This window comes from Balaenoptera acutorostrata, chromosome 10 (genome assembly GCF_949987535.1).
Source record: "Balaenoptera acutorostrata chromosome 10, mBalAcu1.1, whole genome shotgun sequence".
Lineage (NCBI taxonomy): Eukaryota > Metazoa > Chordata > Mammalia > Artiodactyla > Balaenopteridae > Balaenoptera > Balaenoptera acutorostrata.
In genome coordinates this window covers 54,521,958-54,540,169 of record NC_080073.1, presented here as the reverse complement: position 1 = coordinate 54,540,169, position 18,212 = coordinate 54,521,958, and the positions used below count along the sequence as shown (strand labels likewise).

The window sequence follows — 18,212 nt, the reverse complement described above, 5'->3', positions numbered from 1 at the left end:
GGAGTTCTATGTAAGAATTTGTGTGACAAAAAGGGATCTGCCACTGAAAAAGACCAACTTTGAATTTGATTGGCAATGTATGTATTATTTATTCAAGAGCTATCATTTTGGAATATCTGCAAAATAGCCCTCAAGATGCTGGCCAAGGGAATGCTCCCTAGATGCTGAGTCTAAAGGCAGAGAGTGGACCCTGGGGTCTGACATTCCTGACCGGGTTGGGGAAGCTAAGAAAATTCACAGGGAAATATGTCTCCTTGCTAAAACTAAGCTTTTATTTAAGAGTTAAGGATAAGGGGCTTCCCTGGTGGCTCAGTGGTTAAGAATCCGCCTGCCAATGCAGGGGACACAGGTTTGAGCCCTGGTCCGGGAAGATCCCACATGCCGTGGAGCAACTAAGCCCATGTGCCACAACTACTGAGCCCACATGCCACAACTACTGAAGCCCATGAGCCTAGAGCCTGTGCTCTGCAACAAGAGAAGCCACTGCAATGAGAAGCCTGCGCACTGCAACTACAGAAAGCCGGCGTGCAGCAACGAAGACCAAATGCAGCCAAAAATAAATAAATTAATTAATTAAAAAAAAAAGTTAGGATAAGCCATACGTTGTCAAGTTACGTTCAAGTAGAGTAATAATAAATAACCAACAATAATAAATGACCATTTCACATAATTGAACTTAAGTATGTCCCAAGCGCAGCTATGTAACAAAGCCGTATCACGTTCCAGGGGCTCTGTTGCCTCTGGCAGGTAATCATCATTCCATTCCCATGCTCTCACTCTCCTGTAAGTGCCCCAGGGTTTCAACTCATCAGCTGGCCACTTGAATGTCCTCTTTTTAAGAACTGCTTGTTCATGTTCTTTGCCCATTTTGGGTAATCATCTTTTTATTACTGATTTAGAAGAACTCTTTGTTGGTAAGAACATTATCTGATGGCTTTACATGTTGCAAGTGATTTATCTGCTTTTAACTTGGTTTTTAGTAGCTTTAATTACATATTACAATTTTTAACCCTTAAAATCCTTAACAAAACCAAGAAACAAATAATTGAACTGTTACTCCAGTATTTACTGATTGGCAAACTTAAGAACATATTCCATAACCTCTAAAAACTTACATTTTTCTTGTAGCATAATTTCTCCTTAATGTGGTACAAGATGCGTGTTTAATAAACCCAAACATCTTCTGAAGTTCTACTAATTAACGAAAGGCTGAAGTCTCAGGCAAAGTGGGCTGTGTTTGTATTTCAAGGACATGATGAGAGCTAACTTCAAGTTTTCTCCGAAGTATATTTTTGTTCTCTCAGGGTCAGAATTCTGAAAACAGTATGTTATCAAGCTAGCTTTCTCTAACTGCATATGCAAACAGAAACAGTTCTGGAGTTTCAAAAGAGTTTCATCTTAACCATTTTTTTCCAGAGTCTAAAGAATACCATTGTCATATATCGTTAAAAAAATCATCTTTCTTTTTCTTTAGTCATAATATCATAGCTAAGGTTTTTCTAATGAATTGAACCTGAATTTCCCATTTTACAAAAGACAACAAAGATACCAATCACACAAATGGAATATACACTCATACGCCAGAAAACAGAACTGTCACAAATCCTCCAAGAGATGACTGATAAAGTCCCAAACACTTCCCAACACAAACAGGCCTCGATGTCAGACACACATCAGAACCAACTAGCAAAACACCCAAACGATGCTTCGTGCTCAAAAGAGAAGTTTGCCGGGTGCACACCGGTGGACTTACTGGGTCTTGGAACTCGTCAGCTCGTTCAGAGGCATCTTTCCATTCTACCACGGGAAAGCGTACATTGGTAGCCAGTGCTGAGCAGGGGAGAAACAGGGAGGAGCCCCGAAACAAATGGTTTGGGCAGCTGCTAGGAACGTCCCCCCAAATCCCCCTCTCAGGGCCAGCGAGCCACAAGCAGAGGGCTCCTCGCAGCCATCCCAGCGCGTCTTCATGGCGGCGGCTCTGGTCAGGAAAACCCAGGAGCCAGATATCGCGAGAGCCCAGCCTCACGCTGGGAACCAAATACTTACCTAAAGTGGGTCCAGCTGCTCGCCGCTCAAAAGCCAATAAAGAGGCAAGCCTCGTGGAAGGGAAAGCTTGCTTTATTCCAAAGGCCAGCAACCGAGAGGGGAGGGCAGTCTCCTGTCCAAAGACCGACTCCCCCCACTGACAATCAGTGGGCAAGAGCTTTTATAGGCGGAGGGAGGGGGCTACATGCAGAAACAGCAGAGTCAGCTCTGACCCTCATCTTGAAATTGGTCATCCACCAATGGTCTGACCACCATCATCTTGATTGTTTTAAGTACAGTTAATCTTCAGTTCCAGGGTTGGTTTGTTCCCATTTCTTTGAGGCCAGTTCTTGGAATTGTGGCAGCTTATGTCATGGCTACAGTCTGGGCATCATGCAGTTAATGTCTTCCACCTGGTGGGGGTTTCAGTATCTATAAGACAGCTCACAGGACACGGCTCAGAATATTATCTATAGCCCTTGAGGAGGAACTAAAGGTCCTTGACTTTGCTTAATGACTAAACTATTATTACTTAGTCTTGTTGGACTCTTTTCCTTTGTTTCTGCATTTTCTCACTTCTCTGATTAAACTTATTCTTCGGCTAAAGTTTTCCCCCAGACAAAAGGCAGGCTGAGGACGTGGGGGGGCAAGGACCATAGGGTCCTGCTCCGTTTCAGATGGACCTAGCGAGGATCATACTAAGTGAAGTAAGTCAGACAGAGAAAGACAAGTATCATATGATACCACTTATATGTGGAATCTAAAAAATGATACAAATCATCTTATTGACAAAACAGAAACAAACTCACAAACATAAAAAACAAACTTATGGTTGCCAAAGGGGAAAGGGAGTGACAGGGGGAAAGGGAGTGACAGATAAATTAGGAGTTTAGGAGTAACAGATATACACTATTTATAAAATAGGTAAACAACAAAGACCTATGATAGCACAGGGAATTATATTCAATATATGGTAATAACCAAAATAGAAGAGAATCTGAAAAAGGTATATATACATATATATATACATATATACACACACACACACACACATACATATATATCTGAATCACTTTGCCGTACACCTGAAACTAATATGATACTGTAAATCAACTATAATTCAATTAAAAAAAAAGAAGGGATACAAAGAGGAAAAAAAAAACTTCTATTGATATGATTAGAATTTTATTAGGCCTATATATTACTGAGGGAAAATTAATCTTCTCATCTAGAATTATGGTGTTTTCCAGTTTCTTTTTTTCTTAATTATACAAATGGTTTATTTGCTTCAACTTATTATGAATATTATACATACTCAGCATAAAACACATATATGTGCATGTACACATACATATACACATCACCATCACCACCACTAAAATATTATAAATTAGAAAATAAAGATTATCCAAAATATTATGACCCAGTGATAATATCCATCTCTATTTCACAAGAAAATTCTTAATTCGCAGATGTCCACAAGCAGGGTATACAAGGGCTATTCTGGATCCCGTTTTCTTCTTTCTTCACTTTATCATTCTTCATAAGTCTTAAATTATTTTTTTGAATTTTATTTTATTTATTTTTTTATACAGCAGGTTCTTATTAGTCATCCATTTTATACACATCAGTGTATACATGTCAATCCCAATCTCCCCATTCATCCCACCACCACCCCCACGCCCTGCCGCTTTCCCCCCTTGGTGTCCGTACGTTTGTTCTCTACATCTGTGTCTCAATTTCTGCCCTGCAAACCAGTTCATCTGTACATTTTCTAGGTTCCACATATATGTGTTAATATACGATATTTGTTTTCCTCTTTCTGACTTACTTCACTCTGTATGACAGTCTCTAGATCAATCCACATCTTTACAAATGACCCAAATTCATTCCTTTTTATGGCTGAGTAATATTCCATTGCATATATGTACCACATCCTCTTTATCAATTCGTCTGTCGATGGGCATTTAGGTTGCTTCCATGACCTGGCTATTGTAAATAGACCTGCAGTGAACATTGGGGTGCATGTGTCTTTCTAAATTGCGGTTTCCTCTGGGTACATGCTCAGTAGTGGGATTGCTGGGTCATATGGTAATTCTATTTTTAGTTTTTTAAGGAACCTCCATACTGTGTTCCATAGTGGCTGTATCAATTTACATTCCCACCAACAGTGCAAGAGGGTTCCCTTTTCTCTACACTCTCTCCAGCATTTGTTGTTTGTAGATTTTCTGATGATGCCCATTCTAACTGGTGTGAGGTGATACCTCATTGTAGTTTTGATTTGCATTTTGCAAATAATTAGTGATGTTGAGCAGCTTTTCATGTGCTTCTTGGCCATCTGTATGTCTTCTTTGGAGAAATGTCTATTTAGGTCTTCTGCCAATTTTTGGATTGGGTAGTTTGTTTTTTTAATATTGAGCTGCATGAGCTGTTTATATATTTTGGAGATTAATCCTTTGTCCGTTGATTTGTTTGCAGATATTTTCTTCCATTCTCAGGGTTGTCTTTTCATCTTGTGTATGGTTTCCTTTGCTGTGCAAAAGCTTTGAAGTTTCATTAGGTCCCATTTGTTTATCTTTGTTTTTATTTTCATTACTCTAGGAGGTGGATCAAAAAAGATCTTGCTGTGATTTATGTCAAAGAGTGTTCTTCCTATGTTTTCCTCTAAGAGTTTTATAGTGTCTGGTCTTAAACGTAGGTCTCTAATCCATTTTGAGTTAATTTTTGTCTATGGTGTTAGGAAGTGTTCAAATTTCATTCTTTCAAATGTAGCTATCCAGTTTTCCCAGCACCACTTACTGAAGAGACTGTCTTTTCTCCATTGTAATTCCTTGCCTCCTTTGTCAAAGATTAGTTGACCATAGGTACCTGGGTTTATCTCTGGGCTTTCTACCTTGTTCCATTGATCTATATTTCTGTTTTTGTGCCATTACCATATTGTTTTGATTACTGTAGCTTTGTAGTATAGTCTGAAGTCAGGTAGCCTGATTCCTCCAGCTCCGTTTTTTTCCACAAGACTGCTGTGGCTATTTGGAGTCTTTTGTGTCTCCACACACATTTTAAGATATTTTGTTCTAGTTCTGTAAAAAATGCCATTGGTAATTTGATAGGGATTGCATTGAATCTGTAGATTGCTTTGGGTAGTATAGTCATTTTCACAATATTGATTCTTCCAATCCAAGAACATGATATATCTCTCCATTTATTGGTATCATCTTTAATTTCTTTCTTCAGTGTCTTATAGTTTTCTGCATACAGGTCTTTTGTCTCCCTAGGTAGGTTTATTCCTAGGTATTTTATTCTTTTTGTTGCAATGGTAAATGGGAGTGTTTCCTTAATTTCTCTTTCAGATTTTTCATCATTAGTGTATAGGAATGCTAGAGATTTCTGTGCATTAATTTTGTATCCTGCTACTTTACCAAATTCATTGATTAGGTCTAGTAGTTTTCTGGTAGCATCGTTAGGATTCTCTATGTATAGTATCATGTCATCTGCAAACAATGACAGTTTTACTTCTTCTTTTCCAATTTGGATTCCTTTTATTTCTTTTTCTTCTCTGATTGCCGTGGCTAGGACTTCCAAAACTATGTTGATTAATAGTGGTGAGAGTGGACATCCTTGTCTTGTTCCTGATCTTAGATGAAACGCTTTCAGTTTTTCACCATTGAGAATGATGTTTGCTGTGGGTTTGTCGTATATGGCCTTTATTATGTTGAGGTAGGTTCCCTCTATGCCCACTTTCTGGAGAGTTTTTATCATAAATCGGTGTTGAATTTTGTCAAAAGCTCTTTCTGCATCTATTGAGATGATAATATGGGATTTATTCTTCAATTTGTTAATATGGTGTATCACATTGATTGATTTGCATCTATTGAAGAATCCTTGCATCCCTGGGAAAAATCCCACTTGATCATGGTGTATGATCCTTTTAATGAGTTGTTGGATTCTGTTTGCTAGTAGTTTGTTGAGGATTTTTGCATCTATGTTCATCGGTGATATTGGTCTGTATTTTGCTTTTTTTTTGTAGTATGTTTGTCTGGTTTTGGTATCAGGGTGATGATGGTGGCCTCACAGAGTGAGTTGGGGAGTGTTCCTTCCTCTGCAATTTTTTGGAAGAGTTTGAGACGGATGGGTGTTAGCTCTTCTCTAAATGTTTGATAGAATTCACCTGTAAAGCCATCTGGTCCTAGACTTTTGTTTGTTGGAAGATTTTTAATCACAGTTTCAATTTCTTTACTTGTGATTAGTCTGTTCATATTTTCTATTTCTTCCTGCTTCAGTGTTGGAAGGTTATACCTTGCTAAGAATTTGTCCATTTCTTCCAGGTTGTCCATTTTATTGGCATAGAGTTCCTTGTAGTAGTCTCCTAGGATGCTTTGTGTTTCTGCAGTGTCTGTTGTAACTTCTCCTTTTTCATTTCTAATTTTATTGATTTGAGTCCTCTTCCTCTTTTTCTTCATGAGTCTGGCTAATGGTTTATCAATTTTGTTTATCTTCTCAAAGAACCAGCTTTTAGTTTGACTGATCTTTGCTATTGTTTTCCTTGTTTCTATTTCATTTATTTCTGCTCTGATCTGTATGATTTCTTTCCTTCTGCTAACTTTGTGTTTCATTTGTTCTTCTTTCTCTAGTTCCTTTAGGTGTAAGGTTAGATTGTTTATTTGAGATTTTTCTTGTTTCTTGAGGTAGGCTTGTATAGCTATAAACTTCCCTCTTAGAACTGCTTTTGCCGCATCCCATAGGTTTTGGATCATGGTATATTCATTTTCATTTGTCTCTAAGTATTTTTTAATTTCTTCTTTGATTTCTTCAGTGATCTCTTGGTTATTTAGTAATGTATTGTTTAGCCTCCATGTGTTTGTGTTTCTTATGTTTTTTTCCGTCATTGATTTCTAATCTCATAGCGTTGTGGTCAGAAAAGATACTTGATATGAGTTCAAGTTTCTTAAATTTTCTGAGGCTTGGTTTGTGACCCAAGATGTGATCTATCCTGGAGAATGTTCTGTGCGCACTTGAGAAGAAAGTGTAATCTGCTCTTTTGGGATGGAATCTTCTATAAATATCAATTAAAACTATCTGGTCTGTTGTATCATTTAAAGCTTCTGTCTCCTTATTAATTTTCTGTTTGGATGATCTGTCCATTGGTGTAAGTGAGGTGTTAAAGTCCCCCACTATTATTGTGTTACTGTCAATTTCCTCTTTTAGAGCTGTTAGCAGTTGCCTTATGTATTGAGGTGCTCCTATGTTGGGTGTATATATATTTATAATTGTTATGTCTTCTTCTTGGATTGATCCCTTGATCATTATGTAGTGTCCTTCCTTGTCTCTTGTAACATTCTTTATTTTAAAGTCTATTTTATCTGATATGAGTATTGTTACTCCAGCTTTCTTTTGATTTCCATTTGCATGGAATATCTTTTTCCATCCCCTCACTTTCAGTGTGTATGTGTCCCTAGGTCTGAGGTGGGTCTCTTGTAGACAGCATATATATGCGTCTTGTTTTTGTATCCATTCAGCAAGCCTGTGTCTTTTGGTTGGAGCATTTAATCCATTCACGTTTAAGGTAATTATCGATACGTATGTTCCTATGACCATTTTCTTAATTGTTTTGGGTTTGTTTTTGTAGGTCCTTTTCTTCTCTTGTGTTTCCCACTTAGAGAAGTTCCTTTAGCATTTGTTGTAGAGCTGGTTTGGTGGTGCTGAATTCTCTTAGCTTTTGCTTGTCTGTAAAGCTTTTGATTTCTCCATCAAATCTGAATGAGATCCTTGCCAGGTAGAGTTATCTTGGTTTTAGGTTCTTCCCTTTCATCACTTTAAGTTTACCATGCCACTCCCTTCTGGCTTGTAGAGTTTCTGCTGAGAAATCAGCTGTTAACCTTATGGGAGTTCCCTTGTATGTTATTTGTCCTTTTTCCCTTGCTGCTTTCAATAATTTTTCTTTGTCTTTAATTTTTGCTAATTTGATTACTATGTGTCTCGGCGTGTTTCTCTTTGGGTCTGTCCTGTATGGGACTCTCTGCGCTTCCTGGACTTGGGTGGCTATTTCCTTTCCCATGTTAGGGAAATTTTCGACTATAATCTCTTCAAATATTTTCTCAGGTCCTTTTTCTCTCTCTTCTCCTTCTGGGACCCCTATAATGTGAATGTTGCTGCATTTAATGTTGTCCCAGAGGTTTCTTAAGCTGTCTTCATTTCTTTTCATTCTCTTTTCTTTATTCTGTTCCGCAGCAGCGAATTCCACCATTCTGTCTTCCAGGTCACTTATCCGTTTTTCTGCCTCAGTTATTCTGCTATTGATTCCTTCTAGTGTATCTTTCTTTTCAGTTATTGTATTGTTCATCTCTGTTTGTTTGTTCTTTAATTATTGTAGATCTTTGTTAAACATTTCTTTCATCTTCTTGATCTTTGCCTCCATTCTTTTTCCGAGGTCCTGGATCATCTTCACTATCATTATTCTGAATTCTCTTTCTGGAAGGTTGCCTATCTCCGTTTCATTTAGTTGTTTTTCTGGGGTTTTATCTTGTTCCTTCATCTGGTACATAGCCCTGTGCCTTTTCATCTTGCCTATCTCTCTGTGAATGTGGTTTTTGTTCTGTTTTCCAGTTTCTTAATGAAGTGATTTTTAAAATATGGCTGCAATTTCTTTGGCACTGCTCTCGGAAATTTCCTGAATTGGAGAGAATTTGTGGCCGGTTAGTTACCAGCAGAGAGCAATGGACACTGCGTGGCCCCCAAGATGAGGTCAGGAGAGGTAGTAGGGTAGAGTCCAGCTAGTTCTCAGGGACACTCACCTTTTGAGGTCCAACTATCCTGAGCCCCCCAGCTCTGCTGAATCCCAGGTCACCTGGAGAGGCCTCCAGCAGGTGCTCTGGTTGACAGTCGCCAGTGAGTTTCCTGCCCAGGGCCAGCACCAACCATCAGACATGAGACTGAAGATGCTTCCAGAATATTCCAGCCCCAGCCACTGCGTCACCCTCAGCTACATCAGTCTCCCAGATGTGGCTCCAGACATCCCATTCCCTGTGTGCTGTCCAAATGCCTAACCCATGAAATCTGGGTGTATAATAAAATGGCTGTTTAAAGCTGCTATACTTCAAATAATTTATAAAACAGAAACTGTTCCTGGAACATTAAGGGTATTTTTTTGGTCCTTAAAATTTTATAGTTTTCTTCTGAAGGTACTATACTTCATTTAACTCAGTTACTTCAAGTATGTTTTGCTATCATGGAGATGAAATTATTCTGACTAAAAATCTGCCTTCTGATATAAATTTCAATTTTCAAGCTCCTAGTTTTTCCTTCTGTATGTAAGAAAAAACTTTTTTAGGTATTCAACTTTGTACATCTACTATGGAAAATTTCTAAGTTTTTTATTTGATGCCCTTGGGTCTTATAGGTATACAATCATACAATCTAAAATGAATATATTTGGATCTTCTCCTGTTAAATATTTTAAAGCCCATGTCTTCTTCTGCCTATTAAGCTGGTAGCACTCTTTGAATAACATTAATGCACAGCGGGGAGGGCAGATGCTTGTAATTTGTTCCTGAGTTTAATGGGAAGGCTTTTTGCATTTAATGTAATTTAATCTAAGACATCATATAAGCAAACAAAATGATATAACCATGAGATAACCTCTAAACCTTAACATTATTTTTTTAAATTGAAGTATAGTTAATTTACAATGTTGTGTTAGTTTCAAGTGTACAGCAAAGTGATTCAATTATACATGTACATATACGTACATTTTCAGATTCTTTTCCATTATAGGTTATTACAAGATATTGAGTATTGTTCCCTGTGCTATACAGTAGGTTCTTGTTGTTTATCTATTTTATATATAGTAGTGTGTATATGTTAATCCCAAACTCCTAATTTATCTCTCTTAACATTAATTTTTTCTTTTTTTTTTTTGACTGCTTTGGGTCTTCATTGCTGTGCATGGGCTTTCTCTAGTTGTGGTGCGTGGGGCTACTCTTCACTGTGGTGGGCGGGCTTCTCATTACGGTGGCTTCTCTTGTTGCAGAGCATGGGTCCTAGGTGCATGGGCTTCAATAGTTGCAGCACATGGGCTCAGTAGCTGTGGCACACGGGCTCTAGGGGTCATGGGCTTCAGTAGCTGTGGTGCGCAGGTTCAGTAGTTGTGGCTCATGGGTTCTAGAGAGCAGGCTCAGTAGTTGTGGCACACAGGCTTAGTTGCTCCGCGGCATGTGGGATCTTCCCGACCAGAGATCGAACCCATGTCCCCTGCATTAGCAGGCAGATTCTTAACCACTGTGCCACCAGGGAAGTCCCTTAATATTAATTTTGAAGGTCATTCAACATGTGTAGTTTTTTCAATTTCTAAGGATTTTGTTTTTCTTGCTTCATTTTAAGTAGGAGAAATACTTTTGGACTACTTTCTTGATTTACTTGTTCAGCAATAGGTATAAAATGATGAAATTGCTTTTTCAAACCTGCTTTGGCTGAGCATTGGAAATAATGGAGTTTGGCAGGATGGAGCACAGAAAATGGAACCTTGGGCACGTGGCTGACTAATCCATCTCCTCAGTTTTGGGGAATCCAAAAACACTATATAAATTAAGTTTGTCAGTCCTGAGTGGATTATTGTGTGGCTTCCTGAAATAATCCTCTCATCTTCTACCACAGTTCTGACCCAGTTTGGAGAAGTATCTTTAATATCTTCTTCTACTTCACTGACTTTGAAGCAGAATAGCCAGAAAATCTGCATTTAACAGACAACTTTCATCTTCAGGCTCACAAAAGGGTCAGCTTTCTTTAAAAAGGAAATGGAAACTTAAACCATAGGGTATCTTCTTAGGCGATTTGACTTTCTTTGTTGTAACCCTGACAGACAGAAGACAGAGATCTGGAATAACTGAAATGCCTCAGAATGGTGCCCACCTGCTGATGGAAGTAAGTCAAAAGCTGTTGAGTGGACCTGCTTTACTTCACCATTGATTGTTTATCAAGTCATGGGCACTCACCCCAGAAAGAAAAATAGAAACACGTGCATGGAAGGTGAGGTAAGGCTGGGTGGTTAGAAAAAAACACAGAACAATAACCCACTTGGAAGAGGAGGGGGATCGTGAAGTGTTTACAGGAAGCAGTAACTCTGAGATTTCACAACACACCCTGGTTACCTAAGGGATGGTTAGGAGGATGGAGGTTCTCTAGTTGGCAGATGGGGGACTGATTGTTCTGGCCTGCAGTAGGTTTTATTGCTGTCCTCAATTATCCACATGTCCTGTTCACTGTAAGAGCGTGCATCCTTGCCCTTGCCTCGCAGCCTGTGGGGCCTCCTTACAGCAGCATTTTGTATCATCCTTCCATCAGCATGTGACCAAGTACCTGCTGAAACTATAAGAGCCCTTGTGTATTTCCGTCAGCCCTTTTCTCCTTTCCCTTTGTTGTGAGGATGGCATGTCCCAGATAGGGGTCCTCCTTCAGCCTGGATGTGAGGATGAGGGCCCTGTGTCAGAGCAGAGCAGCCACTGACCCGCAGCAGACATGAAATGTGATCAAGAAATAAACCTGAGATTGGGGAGGGGGAGCTCACTTGTTCTGTAGTATAACTAAGTGAACCCTAATGAATGTGACTCAAACTAAGGTATAGAAGGTTAGATCTAGGCTGAGTCCCACTTTAGAGGAAACTAGGTAACTCGTGCTTATTTGGAAGTTTGGATCTAACTAATTCTTCCCACATTAGACAAGGGAGATTAAAGCTCTCAAGCCCTGATGACACCACACACTTAGATTTCCACAATGTCAAGGCAACAATCTGGTGATTCTGAGTTATTATTCGATGAATATCTGCCATCATGAAAGAGGGTTAGTCATATAGAGAGAGCATCAATCTGTAGCACAGGGGTTGGCAAACTTTTTCTATAAAGGGCCAGGTAGTAAAAACTTTAGGCTTTGAAGACCATAAAATTTCTGTTGCAACTACTCAGGTTGTAAGTGAAAGCAACTGTAGATAATACAGAACACAAGACTGTGGCTGTGTTCCAATATAATTTATTTACAAAAACGAACAATGGGCTGGATTTGGTCTGGGGGCTGACCCTGCTATAGCGTAAGAAAACTTAAAAAACACACAAAGAAACAAAAAAAAATCTTAAAACCAGACTAATGTTTTACAACCACGTTTCTATTGTTTTAACATTAAAAGCCCCACCCAGCAGCCACAGAAAGACATGCATAATTCCTCGGTTTTGCCACAGAGATAATAAAAGCCACTTCATAAGGCTTTTGGAGGAATTAATTAAGATGAAATAGAAAGTGCCAATGAGTAAGCACTCAATGAATTTCAGCTCCTTGCATTCTTCTTCATTCTGCTCTATAGACTCAGAGTGGATTCTCACTTTAGACCTATTTAATGCATGCTGAGTTAACGCATGAGGTCAAACAGTAATGAGGCAAAGCAGAGAATCCTTTAAGTCAACATTTGCTGAGCAATTGGTTTGATATGACAAACAGGATAACTAAGAATAAATATTAATATCTGTCATGATTTACATGACCATTAATTAGATTCTTAATTATATTGACCTGACATGGAAGTGCCTTATTTTCAATTCAGGGGTGTATTTTGAATGATAGATAATAACTCTGTGTTCTACAGCAAAGTCATGAAATTCCCAAAGCCTTGCATTAGAGCTTGTTCTGCATGGACAAGGAATAGAAAATAAGATCTTAGTGCTATCTGCTCAATTACACAGAAGTCAATTTTGTGACTTACTGAACTCAAGTTTTCTTTTAAAAGACAATGAATCTCAATACTGTGTTGCTCTATGTTGTGTTAAATGTCTTCTGACATAAATCGTTAGGGTCAGATGTGCTTAGGACCCCGTGGCCGATATCCAGCATCTTTGGTGCATGGGCCATAGAGACAATTGTTGAGATAACTGAACCAACTTTTTTCTTCCTGTATATGTGCATGCCACCAGAGAAAAGTATATTTATTTTTTCAATACATTTTTTTGGCCTGATTTAGCATCTTAAATTTATCTTCCAGTCCTCCTCTTGGACTCACCGTGTCCCCGAATTTTAAAATCCCCTCTCCGCCATTCTTTCCATTTCTTCTACTGCCAAAATAATGACCAACATCATTAACAACCACACAGTGTCTTTTCTGTCTAGGAAATGGATGATCTGACATGCATCTTATTGCCTTGCAAGACACCAAGGCAGGTATGAACACGTTCCTCCTGGAATATTGTACAAAGGAAGGGAGAAATATTCTCCGTAAAACTGGTTATATACTTAAGGAAACTTTTTCACAGGGTAGAGGAGATTTTTAAGGTAAGTGAAATTGCTCTGAGGTGATGGTATGGTTGTGTGTTTAAATAAATATATGGAGAAGGGAGTACAGGAAAGGGAGATGAGTTAATATTCATTTAATCCTGATGTTAACATACTTCAAGCATAGTGGTGAGTGGAGACAGTATCATTTACACGAGCCCTGAAGCACCCTGTCTAGTGTTTCCAGAATGTGGACACATTGCCTTGGAATCATCTGGAGATGCTTGTTAAAAATACAGATTTTAGGGTACCACCCACTGCAGACCTACAGAACCTTCACTCTCTAAGAAGTTGAGCCTGGAAATATGATTTTTACCAAAATTTCCCTGTGATTCCAATGTTAAGTCAAGTACAGAAACCTCCTTATGAAGATCATGAGAGACGCAAACAGACATCACCATGAGTGTTTTCACATCAGCATGAAAAATGGCACCGGGGCCCGTCCCACTGGGCAGCAGGGTGACAGGTGGGCTAACATTTCTGTGAGAAGCTTCTTTCTCTTTCTACTTTGTACTTTTCTCTAGGCCATCAGGCATCTCACACTCTCAGGAACATCAACAAATAAAAATGAAGTATAATTTGGGGACTCAAGAAAAAAATTATTAAAATAATTGTCAATAAAAAATGCCATTTAAATGTTTGAAAAAATGAACCAGATCGATCACATGTACAAAAATCATTTTCTATGAATTCAGTGTTGTCTTTAAGCGTTCTTGAGGGCCGGCCATGGAGGAGAGTGAAAATGAACTAGTGTGAGTTTGAGCATTAAAGGGCAGAAGGCCACTGAAAGATCCCTCCATGAAAGAATGCAATCGAGGCCAGGAACGTCCGTGCTTCATCTTCACAGGACCTTTTGGGTACCCTGTAAAATCACAGCAGTTATATAGGGATGTCTCTACAACATAGCACCTTTCAGGGTCCTGCACTTTTCTCTTTGCCACTCAGATGATTTTCATCATCACAGGCCCGGACTAAGCCTTGCACATGAAGCATATCCTCAGACCAGTCCATTAGAACTGGGCTCTGCTCTGTTTATGGTAACAGCAGAATCATCACAAGTGGAACCAGGCCATTGTACTCTCCCAGGGATTTTAGACCCAGCCCACTGGGTTGTCTAAAAGTTCTTTTTTCCCATGGAGCTGCCTCCAGACACAAACATGTCATGAAAAATTTCAGTTTCCTTGGCTACTGACAATAAGGAATCAACTGCATATACAGCTGTCAAAGTGATGGTGTGTTTAGCTATCTGAATAATGGAGCACAGGCGGGGGGGGAGAGCATGAGGAACTGTGGAACTAAGTAGGATAAGTTCATATCTATTCATACATCTCATTGGACCGTCATTTTTAAAATATCTTTATTGGAGTATAATTGCTTTACAATGTTGTGTTAGTTTCTGCTGTACAACAAAGTGAATCAGCTATACATATACATATATCCCTATATCTCCTCCTTCTTGAGTCTCCCTCCCACCCTCCTCCTTAACCCACCCCTCTAGGTTGTCACAAAGCATCAAGCTGATCTACCAGTGCTATGCAGCAGCTTCCCACTAGCCATCTGTTTTACATTTGGTAGTGTATATATGTCAGTGCTACTCTCTCACTTCATCCCAGCTTCCTCTTCCCCTGTGTCCTCAAGTCCGTTCTCTACGTCTGCGTCTTTATTCCTGCCCTGCCACTAAGTTCATCAGTACTGTTTTTTTAGATTCCATATATGTGCATTAGCATACGGTATTTGTTTTTCTCTTTCTGACTTACTTCACTCTGTATGACAGACTCTAGGTCCATCCACCTCATTACAAAGAACTCAATTCTGTTCCTTTTTATGGCTGAGTAATATTCCATCATATATATGTGCCACATCTTCTTCATCCATTCATTTGTCGATGGACATTTAGGTTGCTTCCACGTCCTGGCTATTGTAAATAGTGTTGCAATGAGCACTGTGGTACATGTATCTTTTTGAATTATGGTTTTCTCAGGGTATATGCCCAGTAGTGGGATTGCTGGGTCATATGGTAGTTCTATTTTCAGTTCTTTAAGGAACCTCCATACTGCTCTCCATAGTAGCTGTATCAGTTTACATTCCCACCAACAGTGCAGGAGGGTTCCCTTTTCTCCACACCCTCTCCAGCATTTATTGTTTGTAGATTTTTTGATGATGGCCATTCTGATGGGTGTGAGGTGATACCTCATTGTGGTTTTGATTTGCATTTCTCTAATGATTCATGATGTTGAGCATCTTTTCATGTGTTTGTTGGCAATCTGTATGGCTACTTTGGAGAAATGTCTATTTAGGTATTCCACCCATTTTTGGATTGGGTTGTTTGTTTGTTTTTTAAATTTTTTTTTATTGAAGTGCAGTTGATTTACAATGTTGTGCCAATCTCTGCTGTACAGCAAAGTGACTCAGTTATACACACATACACATTCTTTTTTATATTCTTTTCCATTGTGGTTTATCACAGATTATTATATATAGTTTGGGTTGTTTGTTTTTTTGATATTGAGCTCCATGAGCTGCTTGTATATTTTGGAGATTAATCCTTTGTCAGTTGCTTCATTTGCAAATATTTTCTCTCATTCAGAGGGTTGTCTTTTTGTCTTGTTTATGGTTTCCTTTGCTGTGCAAAACCATTTAAGTTTAATTAGGTCCCATTTGTTTATTTTTGTTTTTATTTCCATTACTCTAGGAGGTGGGTCAAAAAGGATCTTGCTGTGATTATGTCATAGAGTGTTCTTCCTATGTTTTCCTCTAAGAGTTTTATAGTGTCTGGCCTTATATTTAGGTCTTTAATCCATTTTGAGTTTATTTTTGTGTATGGTGTAAGGAAGTGTTCTAATTTCATTCTTTCACATGTAGTTGTCCAGTTTTCCCAGCACCACTTATTGAAGAGATTGTCTTTTCTCCATTGTATATTCTTGCCTCCTTTGTCAAAGGTAAGGTGACCATATGTGCATGGGTTTATCTCTGGGCTTTCTATCCTGTACCATTGATCTATAGTTCTGTTTTTGTGCCAGTACCATACTTGGACCATCATTTTTATAGCATCCTCAAATCCAGTTTGTTTTTGAAAGATAGTCTCCAATATCTTTTGTGAATCAAATGAATTTTTCAGTATTTGAGAAAAGCAACATTAATTCATCATTTCCTTTGAAATGAAGACCCTAGACACAGCCCTGTCTAACAAACACAGATCCAAGATTTACATATGCGGGCACAGATTTGTACATTTCCCGGGTCTATCACCTTCTGTAAATATTTCTATTCATTACTCATCTGTTGGTCCCACTCAGGGGCCACACCCAGGTTTCAGTTCCCGTCGGGCTTGTGGTTTGAATTGACCATCTTCACCAGGGGGTTAAAACGAATTTGCTTGTGATTCCCAGCACCAGCGAGAGTCATGGGGGCCGCTGATGATGAGTCTAGCAAAGCTTCCTGCCAATCACACAGAAATGTCTCCTGTCAGAACCACTCCCAGATACTGACACATATGGCCTGCAACACAGCTCAACAATATGCAGAACTACTCACTGAGTAGCGGGGAAAAGTCCAGCCATTTTTGAAGGCAGAGGGAGGGACCACAGTCAGTCACAGAGGGATGGCTGTGTGCTTCCCCCATTTTCCTGGACCAAAGCAACCATGTAGAGATCACGGATTGATTTGGAACACCATCTAGTGAAGGATTTGAGGAAGTGCATGAACAGAGAAAGAAAATCCCAAACCCAATTCTGATTCAACTCTTTCAGACTATTTTAAATGGTTCTGAAATGATGATGGTATGATTTTTTTTTTTTTTAATTTAGGGCAAAAGCAAAACAGGATGACCCATGTGCATTCCAGCAAAGACCAGATTCAGCTGGTTATCCCACCTGCTTCTTTGGATAGAATGGGCACTGCTCCCCTAGCACTTTCTCGTGGACTATAGTAGGAATGGAAGCAACACACGAGTCAGCCCAACCTGCCAGAAAGTCACTTCTGGGAATGACAACAAAGGGCTTGGGAAGTATGATGCGAGGGCACCAGATTTTCAAACACTCATCTACAAACTGCCATGTTTTTCAGTTAAACAGTATATGTCAGAGGCCTTAGCTATGAAAATTTTTTTTTATATTTCTAGAACTCAATAGCTTTTATCGCCAGAAAATGAGTACCAACATTACCTATTTCACAGTGGGCTGTGCACCAAAAGCACTCAATAAATATAAGATTGTTCAATAACTAGAGGTAGGAGAGAGAATTTTTAACTGGGGAGGAAAGCTGAATACAACTCAACTGTTACATTTTGAATTCTTCTATATAAAGCTGTGTCATTTATTTATTTACTTATTCATTCATTCATCTATAACTTAGCTCCACATTTCAATGTCACACTCCTCCATACATTGATCTACGTGCTCTTGGCGTTGAATAAATGTCATGTGACTGCCTCTGAACTTCAGGGGGAAGAAATAAAGCAAACAACAACCCCCCACCCCCCAAGCTCAATCTTGTGGTACTTTGACCATAATTAACTATCAGTAGTTTCTAACAAATCTTCATTCATCTTATTCTGACTTTCAAAAAACCTCACTTCACATTCTTGATCAGAAGCTTGCTTTGTCATTTCTAGCTGTTGCTCAGAAGTTACACCCTCCGTTTGCCATTTGGAGCATCACAGTTCCTAGGGGTAACTGATTCTAGCTACTCTAAATGAAAGCAAATGCTGTATTTGTGTTTCTAATGTTGCTGAGTTTTCCTTTTTAGGTGAAGAAAAAAAGCCTCCATCAGGCCTCCCAGCCTCGATCAGAGGTCCCTGGGGAGATGGTGGCCTTCCATCAGGCCCTTGGTTTCTCTATAATTAGAAGGAAAGAAGGCCAGTCAGAATGGTGGGTGGCTCTTTT

The 18,212-nt window shown here is 39.1% G+C and overlaps 1 protein-coding gene across 2 annotated transcripts in view; it reads right to left on the bottom strand.

Moving 5' to 3' along the window:
* Positions 1–18,212, bottom strand: part of GADL1 (glutamate decarboxylase like 1) — a 183,228-nt gene that overhangs the window by 18,172 nt on the left and 146,844 nt on the right. Inside the window, exon 15 of one of the 2 annotated variants that reach the window (XM_057554013.1) lies at positions 2,276–2,438. The exons of the other annotated variant lie outside the window; for it this stretch is intronic. Coding sequence (XP_057409996.1) covers positions 2,403–2,438 — 36 coding nt within the window. The 3' untranslated portion in view covers positions 2,276–2,402. Of the gene's footprint in view, positions 1–2,275; positions 2,439–18,212 lie in introns of those variants that run through there. 2 annotated transcript variants of the gene reach the window in all.